General features: G+C 38.1%; 1 protein-coding gene across 3 annotated transcripts in view; it reads left to right on the top strand.

Annotated features, from left to right (window-relative positions):
* RC3H1 (ring finger and CCCH-type domains 1) overlaps positions 1–14,253 on the top strand; it is an 85,600-nt gene extending 71,347 nt beyond the window's left edge. For 2 of the 3 annotated variants that reach the window (XM_053909267.1, XM_019425318.2), the window contains exons 15-20: positions 296–509; positions 983–1,073; positions 1,574–1,706; positions 4,085–4,255; positions 5,155–5,270; positions 6,650–14,253. In XM_053909267.1, coding sequence (XP_053765242.1) covers positions 296–509; positions 983–1,073; positions 1,574–1,706; positions 4,085–4,255; positions 5,155–5,270; positions 6,650–6,800 — 876 coding nt within the window. In that variant the 3' untranslated portion in view covers positions 6,801–14,253. The remainder of the gene's footprint in view (positions 1–295; positions 510–982; positions 1,074–1,573; positions 1,707–4,084; positions 4,256–5,154; positions 5,271–6,649) is intronic. The other variant, XM_019425319.2, reaches the window with a different exon arrangement.
* The last annotated feature ends 3,577 nt before the right edge of the window (positions 14,254–17,830 follow it).

The raw sequence follows: 17,830 nt of genomic DNA on the forward strand, positions 1-17,830 counted from the left end.
TCGAATAACTATAAATGTGAGAGTACATTACATATAGTAAGAAGCAAATATTTGTCATAAAATTATATCTATATATTAGAATATGTATATGTACTGAGTCATGATGTAAAATATATTTCTTATTGTGGGGAGTGAGCAAAGGTTTAAAAAGCAGTGTTTACTATGACAAGCAAAGTACTTTAGTCCTACAAGTGAGAAAGTTATACTTTTTTTTTTTTAACCTTATCACATATCTGGAAGAAGTAATGTTAGAGATCTAAGTGTGGGATGGATTTCTCATTTTACTTTTTATCAGAACGTGGAGAGTAAAGGAATGAGAGACCAGCGACTGGATCTTCAAAGAAGAGCAGCAGAAACCAGTGATGATGACCTTATCCCTTTCGGAGACCGACCAACCGTTTCTCGGTTTGGTGCCATCTCTCGAACCTCCAAAACAATATATCAGGGTGCTGGTCCAATGCAGGCTATGGCACCTCAGGGAGCTCCCACAAAACCGATGAACATCTCAGGTAAGAATCATAGGTAAACTGATTTAGGGGCTTCATATTCATGACTTTCAGCACCATCCCGACTCCCTACTTTCAGCACTGATCCCTACGATCAGTGCTGTCCGTAATCTTCCAAGACACTAGTCTTTTAAACTTTTCCATGGAATTATCCCTGCAGAAAGTAATTATAACTAGAGAATTCTAAGGGTACAGATGAGCAGGTCTGGTATGTGAAGATTGCCGTTGTTGTTGTTGTTTATTAGCTTCATTGCTATTATTAAAATAATAAATTTTCATTTTTAAACATTGAAACAGTTACAAGCACTGATATCGTTCAGTGGGGGAAAAAAACCATCAGTATCCTCTTGTCACATTGGTAGACATCTTTCCAGAGAGCCGTGTACACAAAATGCCTATGCCTTCTAGATTATGGCTGCCTTAAAAGAATCAAACCTCTGAATTGCATCATACCGCACTACATTATTCTCTTGTAGATTATAGTCCATATGGAACCCACAGTGGCTGGGGAGGTTCTCCATATTCACCTCATCAAAACATACCTTCTCAGGGACACTTCAGTGAGAGGTATGAGTCATTCTTTTTGCTTCTACAAACCTTTAAAATTATTCAGCTTTTCTTATTTGTTTTACTTGTCAGTAATTTTTATTTATTTACTTACTTACTCATTTATTTATTTTTAAATGCTCATTTTTGAGAGAGAGCATGACCAGGGGAGGAGCAGAGAGAGAGGATCCAAAGCATGCTCTGTGCTGACAGCACAGAGCCTGATGCGGGGCTCAAACTCACGAGCTGCAAGATGATGACCTGAACCAAAATCGGACATTCAACCGACTGAGCCACCCAGGCGCCCTGTCAATAATTTTTATATTTTTCATAGTGAAGTAACAGATTTTTATGTCAGAACAGTAGTAGACCAAACCTAGGGGGCTTGTTTGTTTGTTTTCTCTCTTTTAATTTTTTTTTCAATTGAAATATAGTTGACACAAAATGTTACGTTAGTTCAATAATATATATATTTTTAATAAAATTTAAAATTTATTCCACCCTTTCTTTTCCCATACAAGGGACAGAATGTCCATGTCAGAAGTAGCCAGTCATGGAAAACCCCTTCCATCTGCTGAGCGGGAACAGCTACGACTAGAATTGCAGCAACTAAACCATCAAATTAGTCAGCAGACCCAGCTACGTGGCTTAGAGGTACCAGACCACAGATATTTTTTCATTCCAGTTTTTGAAGGGTTCTCAAAGAGGTTTTAAAAGAAAGAACTTTTGAGGTACTCTGAACATAAAAACTTAAGGTCTCTTTCTTAAAGAGTTAGTATAGGTGTCCATTCTTCAAAGAATTTAAATACTTAAGACTTCAGTGTGGGATGGTGGGAAATTTAGAATTTCTATTCCATGAGAATAGAAAACAGGCCATCTAAAACTTCCCAACAGGAACTTATGTTCCCTGATGGCACATTTAAGGTATACAGTTTTTATCAACAAATGCCTTTAGCTTTACATTTGTTTTTATTATTTTTTAATTTATTAAAAAAATTATTTTAGATGTTCATTTAACTTTTGAGAGAGACACAGAGCGTGAGCAGGGGAGGGGAGAGCAAGAAGGAGACACAGATCGGAAGCAGGCTCCAGACTCCAAGCTGTCAGCACAGAGCCTGATTCACGGCTCGAACTCATGAACCACGAGATCATGACCTGAACCGACGTCGGACACTCAACCGACTGAGCCACCCAGGCACCCCTAATTTATTTTTTTAAATGCTTATTTTGAGAGAGAGAGAGAGAGAGAGAGAGGGCACATGGGCACATGCATGTTCAACCAGGGAGGGGCAGGTAGAGAGAAAGGGAGAAAGAGAATCCCTAGCAGGCCCTGAGCTGTCAGCACAGACAGACCCCAATGCGGAGCTTGATCCTATGAACTGTGATATCATGATCTGAGCTGAAATCCAGAGTCAGATTCTTAACCATCTGAGCCACCCAGGTGCCCCAACATTTGTTTTTAATTTCTCATATTTCTTAATTTAAAAAAAATTTCTGATTTCCTTTAATCCTCAGCATTTATTTACAAATATTTAAAAAGTAGAAGCTTAGTGGGGCGCCTGGTTGGTCAGACAGTTACGTGTCCAGCTCTTGGTTTCAACTTAGGTCATGATCTCATGGTTCGTGGGTTCCAGCCCTGTGTTGGGTTCTGTACTGACGGTGTGAAGCCTGTTTGGGATTCTCTGTCTCTACCCATCCCCCACTTGCACTCTCATTCTCTTTCTCTCTCTCAAAATAAATAAACTTAAAAAAAAAAAGTAGAAGCTTAGAACTTGGACTCAAGCATAGCCTCTGTATAACAATTGTATCTTTCATTAATAGAGTTTTTTCAGTTTATAAGTTGACGTATATCCTACTTGACCCTTACAGTATCTCTTGATAGGTCGGTTAGGGCAAGTGGTACAGTCCCCCCTCTTCTGGTTGAAAGATACGAGTTTCACAGAGGTTGAAATATGAACCCAAGTCTTCATATCCAGTATTCTTTCTGCCATGCTGCTTGACACTTAGAGAAAAAAATTGCTGAAAACAAAGAATTTTAAAAATCCTTTTAAGTGCCATATAAAGAAGACTAGGTTTTGTTAATATTACCCTTTGCATGAGAGCATAATCTTTGAATTTAGTAAACTGAAGACTATATATATTCTGAAGACTATTCTGATAAATACATTTTCCCCATCTGGAGAGAAAAATAACTGTTAGACTATTAGTCTTTTGTTTCTACCAAGATCTTTAATAAGTAAGGCATCTCCTTAGAAATTTAAAAAAAAAATTTAGGGGGAAATAAATTTTTAACTAATTCTATCTTAGACTCTCTTATTACCAAGACCAACAGGAGATTTTTTTTTTTTTTTTTTTTTTTTTTTTTTTTTGGAACACATGTCTGGCTTGTGCTCTTATATAAGCAATAAGGTTTAGAATTGTTTTTAACTGTGTAATACTCATTTTCTGTCTTCATTTGCCATTGTTTTCTTTACATTGGTCCAGAACTTCTTGCTAATTCCTATTGTAAAAAAAGAGAATGCTGTGTTTATGTTTATCATCTTTAGTTGATTAACTTTTTTAAAGATTCAGACCATTAACTCTGTAAAGTGTTATTCCTTATCCTGATAATTTATGGCTTTTTGTCTTAATTGAAATTTGTAGACCAATTTTCTGTTCCAAAAGAGTATCGGCAGCATTTGGAAGCTTGCCACATGTTTAACTCATTATGGTTAAAAATCCTTGCCATTACTGAGGTTTCACGGAAATAAATTGCAGGATTTACTTCAGAATATTCCATTTAAAAAAGGGGGAAAGATGTACATTTATACTTGACTTCTCTTTCAAATATTCTTTACTAAGTTTAAGTCCCCTATTTTTTCATTTTAAATTCAGATGGTACTCAAAGAGATAGTGCCTTACCATTGCATCATTTTTATTGCAAATATCTTAGTGAAAAGGTATTTGAGGCGATGTTCTGGAATTGGGCCTGGTCATTCTGTGCATGGTGTGAAATGTGTTGAGTTGTGTATGTGCTTGGCTTTATGCACTAGGCTGTTAGTAACAGGCTGGTGTTGCAGAGGGAGGTGAGCACCCTGGCAGGCCAGTCCCAGCCACCACCACCACCTCCAAAATGGCCTGGAATGATTTCAAGTGAGCAGTTGAGCTTGGAACTGCACCAGGTGGAAAGGGAAATCGGGAAGAGAACCCGGGAACTGAGTATGGTGAGTGTTACGGTGGGAAAGGGTGGTGCCGGCTGGAGGGGCGGGGGTGTGACCAGAGAGGTCTGTGTAGTGCTGTCCCAGAACTCAAGCCTCTAGGCGCATCACCCTAGGGCACTCCAGTGAAGGATTAATACTCTGAATAAGTCTTAGGAAGATGGGATGCCTCCTGGTTTTATTCATTCCTCTCATTCCCTTTTGGTTTGAGTATATTCTTTGTCTTAGGATTCTGCATTATGAAAAAACTTTCAGGGAAAACAGGTAGTTAATTGGAGGTTATTAAATTACTGTTAAACATATTGACTAGGGAAGCCGAGGGGTTGGTGTTGATGATTTTGCAATACCATTATGTTATAAAAATATGTATCCGCAAAAAAACATTCAGTTTTTATAGCCCTTTAGTTATTGCAGACCTGTTTTTTGTTACGAATGAAATACAGTCTACACATTTCTTCTTGAGGAGTTCTATCCATGGATGTGTTTGGGGTTTGCTTCCTAGCACACCAATACTGATTTTAGTAAATTGTCGATCCGTCCCCCCAGGTTGCATGGGTAATTGACTTTTGTTGCATAGTTTTCACATTCCTTCTAAGCAGATGAATAGGTGTTTTATTTTTCTGCTTTCAATAAGTATATTATAGGTAGTTATTATATTTTGGCTTATCTTTTCTAAGGCATCAGGTTTTCTCATTTCAGGCATTTTCCCCCTTGTTTTCTAGCTTTTTTAGTGAATAGATGTACTCTGTTGTTATGTATGTCTCTCAGGCTGCCTGTTCCTTTGGTCATTTTATAAAGACTGAATATGATTTATGGATCATCAGTTTATATTATCTATATTTCGTCTTCTTTCATTGGCATTATAAAATATATGGTAATTAAATTTACTTCCTTCTTTTTCCAAGGAGAACCAGTGTTCTCTGGACATGAAAAGCAAATTGAATACAAGTAAGCAAGCAGAAAATGGACAACCAGAACCACAAAGTAAGGTTCCAGCTGAGGACCTTACATTGACATTCAGGTAAAGAAAGGGACATTTTCCGTAGTCTTATATTATTCAGTCCTGACAGAAGTGCTCTCATAAATATGATTTTAAAATGTCATTATTCTGTATACATTGAGAAAAGAATATTTTTGTAGAAGTTTAGTTATAAAACTTATTTTTACTTATTTTTATGAGTTTTAAAACTTATTTTAGAACAGATCCAAAATTGAATTTTCTGTTAATACCTAACAAATGAATTTTTCTGTTCCCATTTCCTTCTTTCTCCTGTATTTTAATTTACTTAAAACCAACATTCACATTTTGGTGTATACCTTTCCGGTCCTTTTAAAGCATGTGGATATTTAGCTTCTTTCAAATCTACCTTCCACCCTGTCCCTCCCTCCCTTTTTAATGTTTATTTATTTTGAGAGAGAGAGAGAACCAGCATGGGGGAGAGGCAGAGAGAGAGAGAGAGAGAGAGAGAGAGAGAGAGAGAGAGAGAGAGAGAGAGAGAGAGAGAATCTCAAGCAGGCTCCATGCTGTCAGCACAGAGCCCAACGCGGGGCTTGAAACCATGAACTGTGAGATCATGACCTGAACCAAAACCAAGAGTGAGAAGGCTGAACCGACTGAGACCCCCAGGCGCCCCTCCTTCGGGTATTTTGGGGGCATTTGCTGCATAGTCCTGAGTTGTCTTCCTGGTGAGAGTATAATAATCATTTCTAATCCCTGTTGCTTTCAAGCTTTGGTTTTAGCTATTTAAGTCCATGCATTGCCCTGGGTTCAAAATAATTTCTTATACTAGTAAGCCTGCTGAAGCAGGAGTCAGTACTTTTTCTTAAAGTCCAGATAGTAAATATTTAAAATTTTGAGTCTTACAGTATATGTGGAAACTCTCAGCTCTGCCATTATAGTGTGAAAGCAGCCATAGACCACACGTGAACAAATGGGCGGGTTGGGTTTCAGTAAAACTGTACTTTAGAGGAACAGGCAGGTGGCTAGCCTTAGTTTGTCAGCCCCTGTACTAAAGCATGATACGGAGCTGTAAATTAAAAGTTTAAAAGATAGTTGCATATTTTTCCATACTATTAAAAGAAAGGCCCTATTGGGGCACCTGGGTGGTTCAGTCTTAGTTAAGCTTCTGACTTCAGCTCAGGTCATGATCTCGCAGTTCGTGTGTTTGAGCCCCACGTCAGGCTCTGTGCTGACAGCTCAGAGCCTGGAGCCTGCTTCGGATTCTGTGTCTCCCTCTCTCTCTGCCCCTCCCCTGCTCGCGCTCTGTCCCTCTCTCTCTCAAAAATAAATAAACATTAAAAAAATTTTTAAAAAAGGAAAGGCCCTGTTGATTTTATTCTACTAATCATTTTTGTCTCTCTCCTTAAAATTCTAACTTTTTTTTTTTTTAATGTTAACAGTGATGTACCAAATGGATCAGCTTTGACACAAGAGAATATCAGCCTCCTGTCAAACAAGACCAGCTCTCTGAACCTATCAGAGGACCCTGAGGGAGGAGGTGACAACAATGACTCCCAGAGATCGGGAGTTACTCCCAGTTCTGCTCCCTAAATGATGAAGAATCCTGCTTTTATCTTCTGCTCCTGATCAATTTGTGGGGTAGGGTAGGGAGAACAGATAACTTCTAAACATTTTCTCTGAGAGTGGTCAGAGAAATCCAGGAAAAGTACCGGAGGCAATGTGCACAAACACCACTACTAAAAACAAACCCTGCACATAGTTCACATTAATGCATTTTTTAATTTAAAAAAAAAGAAAAAGAAAAAGAAAATTAGCAGTATCTGCAAGCAATTCAGATTAAATTTGTTTTTGTTCTGTGAATGAACTTTATTTTAATAACTTTGGACGCCTTGGATCCAGGGCTTAAAAAAAAAGAAGATATTATATATACACTCTGTTTGATTAATTGTATGATCTTAATGAAGTAGGTTTTTCTTGTATTTTGGTATTATTACATACCCAGTGTATAATTCCTGACCCCAATCCTTTCCAGCTTTGACAACCCCATAAATTAAAACACACAGAAAGTACCGGCCTGTCTGAGAATTCTGTGGTGCTTGAGAAACAAAGAGACAGTAGTAGACTACTTATTAGAAAATGTGCAGCAAACCAACTTTTCAAAGAGCCATTACTTGAAAGTCATAATTTTCTTTCCCTTTCTGGTTACTAGCTTGATGTGTGTTTTTCCATATGGCACTAAAACTTTTTGTTGTTCAGGAGGGTTTTGTTTCTATTTCAGCTTTCCAGAGAGATAATTACCAATTAATTTTTGAAGTCCTTTTCCACATAATGGATCCTTGCATTCTCTTAATCAGAAAGCCAGGCCAGTGTTTTAGAATGATTAGATTTAAATGGAGATTGATTTAAGAATGAACTGTAATTTATTAGTCCTGGGAGATACATGATTGGTATATTACCTGTATGGAGCTGCTGGTTAGAAATTCGGACCTGTGCTTTTTCAAATTTTAAACTTCTGCTAAAATCCTAGAGTGTTAAAAACAATAATAATAGGAAAATCAAGCATGTTTTAAAACCACAACACTTGAACCGAAAATGAACAGTCACATTATTTCAGTGGATGTTTTTGTTTTGTTTTACTGTCAAAACCCAAAAGTGTAAAATAAAATAAAAGTCCCTGGCTTTCAAATAGATTTGGCAAGGACAGACTGCCAGGATCTTAAGGATGGTTTATGAATTGACTAGCTGTTGCTATTCAGTATCCTTAGCACCAATAGGTAATAAGTACCTAAAAGTCAGTTTTCAGAGACTTGACTTTACAATAGTGATGAGATTCTTTATGAAATTATTTAGTTCTGCTGCACATATTCTGATGCCATGTGTCTATACTGAACTAAAACCCTATAAAACATGTTTTGTGGGGATTATTTGATACAGTCACCCTCCCCCTCCCTCTGTTTGCCTGATTTTTAAAAATTCCCTTCTGGATTCTACTACTAAAACAGAAAGCACTGGTTATGTAATAAGTTACTGCATTGCTTTGGTTGGGTAAAAGCAAGAGTTTGTATTTTTCTTGTTTCTTATTTTCTTAACCCTTAACTCCTGCTGAGGTCATAACAACCTCAGTGTAAGCTCTGTGTCCATCATACTGTTAACTGAAACAAATGGGGGAGGGGGGGAGGGAAATACAGTCCTGCCATTGCCTACCAGTAGGAGAGTCCAAACAGAACACTCTTTTGAGTAGCAATTATTTAATTTGCCCAGTCAAGGCACCGTGTTTATATACTATTTCACATTGAATTTGATTATGCCCTACAGACCTGGCTGGTCAAGGATTTGATATACACATATTGGCTTGGGATTCGAGCTTTCTTTTTTATTTAAATAAAAATTTATATATATTATATATATATATACATATATACATAGCTATATCTGTATATATATTGGGTATGTTTTAAGGATTTTTTCGCATGAGCGCAGCTGTTGCGATAAAATGACTGATTGGGAGGTAGAAGCACTGAATGAAGATGAGGCATTTCTGCAGTTGATATCCATAGTTTCCTTTAAAAAAAAATACACTTGCTTTTTTTGCTTTTTTGTTTGTTTTCTCTTTTGCTTAAAACCCTCTTACACATAAGTGCTTATTTTTTGGGAGAAGGAGAGAAACTGTGTGTGTCTGACAGAGTCCCAAGATTTTTCATTTCTTTGTATAACCATAAAAGGCAACATTCTTGGCCTCCAACCTTCTGTAGGCAGATTTGGGCAGGTTGTATTTCTCCTTTGGACATGTTAGATAATTCCTAAGTTTTAGAAGCAGTTGGTTTATTTGGAACTCAGTGAGTCTGGCACTGGAAGGGAATTTATGAGTATTGATTTTGTTGAGGTTCAGAATAAAAGTAAAAGTCCATTTTGGGTATCCATTGAAACATTTTATAACCCAACTTCTGTTCTTGTTTTTATATCCTTCAGATATACTCGTTGCTCTCACCATTTTGATTTTGTAAGCTAGGCAGGAATAGGCATTAACTTATAATAGTATTCCTGCTCTGAATAAAACCTGAAAAGCCACTGTTTTCAGTTGACTCAAAATCATCTCTTTCACTTTTTAAGGTAATTTCATTGGGGGGGTGGGGGGCTTTGGGGGTCAGGGCAGATCCCTTAAATTGTAGCCTTAATTCTAGCTGCACCTCAGGAAGGGCCCCGCACACTCTGGAGGAAATCTGGTTGGGTAGAAAGGCAGAAGAATGATCCCCTGCCCCATTGTGCCTATGACTTACCTGTTTTAAATTGGTCATTCTGCTTTATCTCATGGAAATTCTTAAAACTTTCCTGGTGTTCACAAACAGTTTTAGGAATTAAATAAAACCTCCAAAGTTTAGATTTTTTTTTCTTTTCCTTTTCTCTGTGAAACACTTTGTGATAATGATGAGCCCGTAAGGGTATGTGGCCTATTTGGGCAAAACTGCTGGACTCTTTAACTGCTTTTTTGTCAAAACCTGCAAAAGGCACTGATTTTTTTTTTTTGGCTTATTTTAAAATGTCTGCCTTTAGAGAGAGTAAAGAGATTAAATGAGTCAGATAGGAAATGCAGTTTTTAGGCTTTCTACTTATTAACATATAAATTTCTTCTGGAAATGACTTTTATTTGCTTTTCACTGAATTCAGAAGCAAGACTCTGACATCTCAGACGAACATGAGCAATTCTGAAAAGGTTAAGGTAGGAGTATAATAAGCATTGTGTTCACTCTTGTTTAGATTACAAAACTAGGATCTTAATTTTTTTTAAACCAGGATCTTATCATAGCTAGGAATATAAAAGTACTTTGACTTATTTTTTTTCAAGGTATCTCTGGAAAAGCGTAGAACTAAGAATAAGATATCTACATGCAGTTTCCTAACTTATATGTAGTTATTTTGCCTTACTTATAGATATTGTCACAAGATAAGTCCAATAGCCGCCCTGTCTTGGGTAATTTACAGAAGCTGAAGTGACCAAAGATCCATTCTTTGTTACTTTTGTAATCAAAAGAACAGTTAATTATAGCATAGGTTTCTAGTAATAGTATTCACATAAGACACTATTTCTAATGCCAGCTACAAATATTCACCTACTCAGAATGTATACAAAATTATTTGGTATGGCATTAATGTGGCTGATTCCCTTCTCTCATCTTATTTCCCTTCCCTTCTCCTGGTCTTTCCCTTGTATTTATTCTTTTGCCTAAAAGACATAGAATTGATATGATTCTCATTTGCTACCATGAATATGTAACTCCATCAGACTTTCCATAGGTCTTTAGGGTTGGAGCTCAAGGGTTTTTTTTTTTTTTCCTGGCCCTTTTCTATCTTGCAAATTCCCCCTTGACTTACCCACTGCCCTCCCCAATCTGCAACAGTGACAGTTTGCTGCCTCAAAACAGAGCATTCAAATGAATTCGCTTAGCCAATAACTTCTGTGAAGTTGCCTTTTCTAATGGTGTTATTACTCAGTGATGCACAAATGTGGTATTTGCCCTACTGGTAGGCAAACAAAGGTCTGGTTAAGAATGGTAACCTGCTGTTTTCTTTAAAGGAGAGCCAAAGACTTGTGCTTTACTCTGTTTTGGTTTGGGGGGATATAGCCATTTTGATTGTGAAACCTTTTAGTATTTGTGAGTTGATTGTACTGTTAAGTAGATTTATCTAAGTTAACTGTTAAAGGTAGCTGGCCTTATAAAATGTAAAAGTAATGAAAATTCATCAGTTTCTCTAAACCAGTGAATGTCATCTTTTACAATATTGTCTGTAAGCAGTCCCCCTGTTTTTTGAGATTATCTTGTCATTGTAGCATCTTGTGTGTTTTGGCTTTTCACTTGTGTCTGAAGGACAATCTGTATCACTATGGTCAAGCTGTGGGACTGGGTAAAAAAATTCATGAGCATGTGACTGGTGAGAAATAAACTATAGTCACTGCATGTGAGATTATATTCAGATTTGGAGAAAAACAGATTCTTTTCACTACAAAGTATTTGATTGCTATTAAATCCAAGTGGTGATAGATAGGGATCTTACCATCGTTTTTCCACTTTCTTTCTGCTCATTTTAAAGAATTGAGTAAAGGTTTCATATGTAAAATCTACCTGTAAAAAAGTACCTGTAATGACCTATATTTTATTAAAAAGAAAGACCTGGTTACGTTTTAAGAGAAATTAATAATCTGCCTGGAAATTAACTGCAGCCTTTACTTAGATTTATACCCTGAAAGAGCCTGATTGTGTTTATTTTTTAGTTGGTGATACATGGTTATAGTGTTGCAAGATGATCTGTTCCCAGAAAAGTCAGCCTGTCCTTAAAAATTTTAGCAACTAAACTAAAGCAAATTTCCCTTCCGACATTAGGGAGTGGACACATATAAGCAATTTGCTGGTGTTAACGCTTTACTTGTATTGCTGTTCCTTCTTCATACCGTTCTGCCTTGGACAACTATGACTTTTCTGTTTATTTGTTGCTTCAGCTCAGCTTTATGAAATTTTCCTGCTGAAATTACTTATGGGGAGTTATAGGTGAATTGCAGTTAATATATTTTTTAATTCTTAATTCAACTTTTCTGAGCCATTTGAAAAAGAAAGCTGTTTTTGGCAAGGTACTATTATAGTAAATGCCAACTTAAGATTTGGGTTTTAAGATTTTATTGCTTTGACTGCTAAAGATGTTTTCATATATAAAAGATTCTAATTTGATAAGTAATACTAGTTATAATGTTAATAAAGAATAGGACACTGCCACCACCAGGAAGAAGTTACACCTTTTAATAATAAATGTGTTCCCAATAGGTGGATTTTCAATACTGCACTGAACAAAGTAGGTAAAGAGTCCTTTGAAATCCTATTGTGGTAAAAGGACTTAACCTCACCACTGGAATCCTTGTTTTCAGAGCCTCCCAATTTTCAGCCAAACACTGAATTTCCTTTAAATTTGTTTCCTGAACAAAACATCCCTAGAGTAATAACTTTTATTTTCACAAGAAAATAAGACACAATAACCCAAGAGACAGAAGTTAAACCTCAATATAATACTGTGCCCAAAAATGTGTATGTAGAAAAGTAAAATCCTGTGGAGTTAGTCTATTATATACTAGATAAGGTGACTTATTTTCTCGTATTGAGGTCTCTCTGTTTCTGGTTGTTTCTGTTTTGTTGTCTTTAACGCTTAGGCAGACAGAGCTCACAAGTCTTTGGCATCCTCTTTAGCTTGTATGCTCAGAGTCATCTTATAACTGGAAACTGTCAGGCAGGCCCTGCTCCCACCCCAGCCACTGCATAAAAGGGCCAAGGAAAGGATGGGACGAACTATTGGATAATTGGTTGCCTGCTTGTTGCTGGTCTTTGGTTTGGGGGGTTTTTTGCCTGTTTTTTTTTAAATCACCATTTATTAGTGTAATCTCTCTTCAGTGATTGGCTGCCATTCTTACAATAATATCTAAACAACTCTGTAAAATATTCCTCTAATTTAAGGTATTTTAAGCTTTTTTTTATCATTTTTACATCCTCTATTCACCTAAGGCACTGTCCTGAGAGCTATATTTTCCAGGTGTGTGGTTGCCTGCATTTTCTTTATCACCCCCTCCAGACCTCCCACACACACTCCCACCCCCTCATCCTTTTTCCTCTTCTCACCTTCTGGAAATGAAAGGAACTTGGGTGGCGGGGGATTTTTTTTTTTTTCTTCTTTTTTTTTTTTTTTTTTTTCATTTTATTCACTGATCCAGGGGCTTCGTTGCTTACTTGATGATGATGTGACTTTTTGGAACAAGAGCAATGGAAAAAGTGAATTAAGATGATGAACAAAATCTTTTACCCACTTAAGCATTTTCCAGTTGTGAGATTCCTCTTTTTGTGTGCTCTCTTTCCCTTGTAACCCCTGCTACCCTTTTCCCCTAACTATGGTCAATTTGGTCTTTAGGCTCATACCAGTCTCCCCGAGACATTCTGCAGTCATTATCACCTTTTTGGGTGGATTTTATTTTGTTTTATTTTGTTTTTGTTTGTTTGGTTTTTTTAAAATAACTTTGTAACATTGATGCATATTTGCTTGGGATAGAGCTTGTGTAATTTACCAATCGTATTGATTGTATGTGATTGTGCCCTGCAGAGGTATATTTAACAAGACAAGAATAATCTAGATTAATAAAGGAGCCCATGAGATTTGAGTCAGGTTATAAATGACTATGAAATCACTTAGTTTTGGATAGTGAGACTTTATATCTCCTGTCCGTATAAATCAGTGCTAGACAAAATACCGTTTTTTAAAAGTTCTCTTGCGTTCCTGTTTTTTTCCTTGCCTCAGCTCCCTGTTTTTTCTTGCCCGCCTCCACCTACCTGTTCAGAAATAAAAATATTGAGTCTTAAAGTGACAGCTGATTTTTAAATTGGTAACATTTGTGAAATTTAACTTTTTCCAAATGTTTTCAACTTTTTTTTTAAGTGAAGATAAATGGGTTGGAATTTCACAAGCTATGAATAATCCTTTAGTGTCTAGCAAACTGTGAAATCTTATTTGAAGACTTTATCTCTTGAAAGTTCTTTTGGAATAGGAAAAAGAACCCTGTTTGAAATGGACCATTTTCTTCTCTTTTTAATGTGTTTATATTTCCAGTTTTTAAAGAGCCTTCAAAACAAGTGAGGTGGAAATCAAGAGTAGTAGGAAGATGTTTAGGGCAGCAGAAATCTGGGTCTGAACAAGTACATGTTTGTTTGTTGGGTTTTTAAGAGGATTAGGGCCATCTTTTTCAATTTTGTATTATTTGTGTGCATGTTGTTTATATCAAAGATGCCACATTTTGTTAAAACGCTGTTTCCTTTCTTTATAACCTTGGAAACTGACTCAGCCTCATGTTGCTCCTGAGTAGTATTAAAAGCTCCCATGAGATGCAGATAAAAGGGTTATTTTAACAAGTAGAAGGAGGTGATTCACCTTTTGGTTTGTAAATACATGAAAATGTCTACAAGGTCTTTATCTGCTTTCTGTCAGCATTTATATTAAATGATAAATTAATGAGGAGAAACGTGTAGTCTTTTTTTGTAAATGAGTCTGTGCCATTTTCTTCTAACCTTGGGATTATCACACCTTTTAAATATTTTTTTAACGTGAAGAATAATTATGTAACACGCACAAGTAAACGCATACGTGCAGTAGCCAATTTTGTAGAGATACCACAGAAATTAGTCCAACCTTAATGATTATTTTTGAGAGAGAGCACAAGCAGGGGAGGGACGGGGGAAACAGAGGATTCAAAGCAGGCTCTGCAGTGACAACAGTGAGCTTGATGTGGGGCTCGAACTCACAAACTGTGAGATCATGACCTGAGCCAAAGTCAGGCACCCCAGTAAATGTCTTTTTTTTTCTTTTAATTTTAATTTTTTTGTAAACGTCCATACTTTAAGAGAAGAATACTACTCATGACCAGTGAAGGTTAGTTACTCCTCCTACTAACAATTAGCAATTAGGTGTCCTTTGTTTGGTACCATACTTGACCTCAAAGGAAGGAACCGTAGTAAAAAAAAAAAGTTCAGGGGTATGAAGGATGGTAACTGCTGCAGCCATCCTTGAATGTTACAAAATCTAGAGAGAGAATTCCAGGACCAGCCCTGCCATCTTACCATTTACCTAGGCCTACCCTCCCCACAAGCAATTTTCTGACCCCTTACACTGAGACCCACGTAGATTAACAGGAGTTTGTTTTTTGTATGTATTAGCACGTCATTTACAGTATCCAGCTAATCTGTAATGATCAGTTAGTAAATCCTACTTTCCAACATGGTGGCCCATTGAGTACTTAATAATATGTCCAATACTGAGAAGATAATGCTGCCTTTATCCTCAAGGAGCTTAGACTCCCAATTATGGAAATTGACGTGAATATAGTTTAAAAATTGGTAACGATCAACAAACCACTAAAATTACCAAAGTATTCAACCACAGTTGTCCTTGGAAGAGCAAGGAGCTGTGAGAATACACACAAAGAAGACTTAACCTGGCTTGGCTGGGCGGCAGAGGCTTTCCTGAGGAAGTTGCGCTGAAGGTAAGACTTTACGGATGGACAGAATGGCAGGTAATGCTGGAGACAAGAGAGTCCTAGTCAGAGAAAACAGGATGTGTGGATTTCTTCTTTGGAAAGAAGAATCTGTGCCCCTGAGACAAAGTGGTGGAGGCAAAAGTAGAGGGAGTGAACGGCCTGAGAGGAGGCATAGCTGGGTCACAGAGGCCTGCAGACAATGCTGTAGTATTTGGGTTTTATTCTGGAAGGAAATCCAAGGAAAGGTTGCATGCAGGGGAATGAAGGGATTTGATTTGTGCCTCTTTACTCACATTTATTGGAGAGCTTCTGTGTTGGTGCTTCTCGGACTTCACGTGCACACGCATTACCTGGTGCTCGTGTTAAAGCGCAGTTACTGTTTCAGCAGGTCTGGAGTGGGGCTTGGGATTATCTAATGTGCTCCCGGGTGATGCGGGTCCTGTTTGGCCAAGGACCACAGTTGTGAGTAGCAAGTTTCTATGTCACAGGCAATTTTAGAAGCAGAAAGACCCGGTTTCTGCAGTCAGACTTGGGGAGTGAATGAGTTGTAAGACATAATTAGCATGACCCGGGGACTGTTTCAAGGAAAATGCCTAGAGCTGGAGAAGCAAGGTGCTTCAGGAAAGTTTTTACATCTGAAGAGTTGATTTGTAAAGGTAGGAAAGGGTTTCTAAGGTGAGCAAAGTGGGGCGCAGACGCTGCATCCCGGGAGCGTGTACACACCCCCATGCATATGAATGTGGCCTTGCAATGGGAGACAGCTAGGAAAGTTAGTTTGAGGCCAGGCCTTGAAAAGCTTTGCATACAATTCTGAGCCATTTGGATTTTATCTTTTAGCAAGTAAAAATTAGTAAAGATTTTAAGCCAGACTGTGATGTGATCGCTGTGATTTCATGTGGCAGAGAACCCAGTGAATCGGTTGCCGTCAGTAGAGTTAACAAGAACTAGTAAGGGCCAGCCAGCACCAGGATGGGGAATGAAGAGGAGGGAGGAACTTCGCAGACAGTGTTTAATTGAGCCATAACTTGACAACACATGGTACAAGCATGACTGGCATTCTTAAATGCCCAAACAGGTGCCCCCAAAGTCAGTTGCTTCCCCTGCTTCCCCTGACCAAGCACTAGGTCTAGGTCTATTCCTATATCACCAGCTTAAAAGGGGGTGGGGGGGGGGATTACCTTTGCAATATCAAAGCTCTTCAAAATAGTTTCAAGGAAAACCTACAGTCATCTCAATTTATCATCACCTTATCCTCTCAAATCTAAAACATTCAGGCTATTATGACCTAAAAGGTGCCCTCTGATTTTCTTTCGGCCCCAAGCCTGCCCTCCTCGTCATCTAACTGATTGGGCTTTTCGTTACCCTGACAAGCTAGGGAGACTGCTGAACTCTGGGACAGACCTAGGCCGTGATGCAGGTGGCCTCTCCAGAGTGGGCCGGCCTGTTGGCTCTAACTGAACCGCTCGGGCTTTCCCTTCAGCACCATTCCCAGGTTAGCTGAACTTCGGTAGGGACACAAGATGCTATTCCGTTCCATGTGGGAACAGCCTGTACCCAACCAGCATCTGTTGCTTTTTAGCACTAGCCATCAGGAAAGGGTCTGAAACCCACTGTGTGTGTCCTGATGGAATAAAAGCTACCAAGCCACATTCATCCCTAGACCCTCATTTCCACCTCACCCCTCAAATGGATTTGGATAGATTTGCTAAAGCAGCCCTTGGCAGAGGTGGGTGAGAGACGTCGGTCACATGATTGACCTGTACTTACCAAAAAACACCCTTGGCCTTAGCTTTACTGTCAGTTTCTTCCTGCTGCTTCTGGGTTTGTCCAACCCACCCCCTTTCTCCAGAGAACTTTCCCCCATACCTCTTCCTCTGCTCTCTTGCCTTTTCCTCTTCTCTATTTTTCTTTCCCCACCTACAACTTCCGGAACTGAAGTAAGACAATGAACTTTAACTCCATGTGACTCTCTCCCAGTATTTCTGAGTTCACACAAGGTGTCAGTGCTGCTGGATAATTAAGCATTTTTAATAACCTTTACATTTAAAGTATTTTTCTGTCAAGTAGGCAAAACTACTCTGAACCTGGGTTTCTTCAAATTCAAATATTTATTTGAGTACCTGGTACATTGAAGACCCAGTGGCATGTGCACTGGGCATGTTCAATAAATATTTGTTACTTTGATTTGGTGTCCCTGAAACTAAAGCTGAACTTTCTAACAGTTGTGAGAACTTGAGCAAATTCCAATGAGATGCTTTGAGAATCTTACCTAAAAACTGCCAAATGATAATGCAGGATTATTTTGATGAACTTTATTTCACCCTTAGTTAAAATAGCATACTAGAAACTAGAAACCCGGGGGAGTTGGGGATAGCTCTGTTTTTCCAAAAATGGAAAGATGTTTTGCCAAATTTCCATGGAAGAGTTCAGCTGTGAGTTACTCAGTAACTGACGGCAGGAGCTCAGTTCTACTGTTTGTTCTCCACCAAGGTCTTACTCTTGGAGCCAAAGGGAAGAGTAAAACAGGGCAGGGACATGAGAGAATGAACAGCGAGGATCAGCTACC

This window comes from Panthera pardus, unplaced genomic scaffold (assembly GCF_024362965.1).
Source record: "Panthera pardus isolate Hobbes unplaced genomic scaffold, ASM2436296v1 HiC_scaffold_21, whole genome shotgun sequence".
Classification (NCBI taxonomy): Eukaryota; Metazoa; Chordata; class Mammalia; order Carnivora; family Felidae; genus Panthera; species Panthera pardus.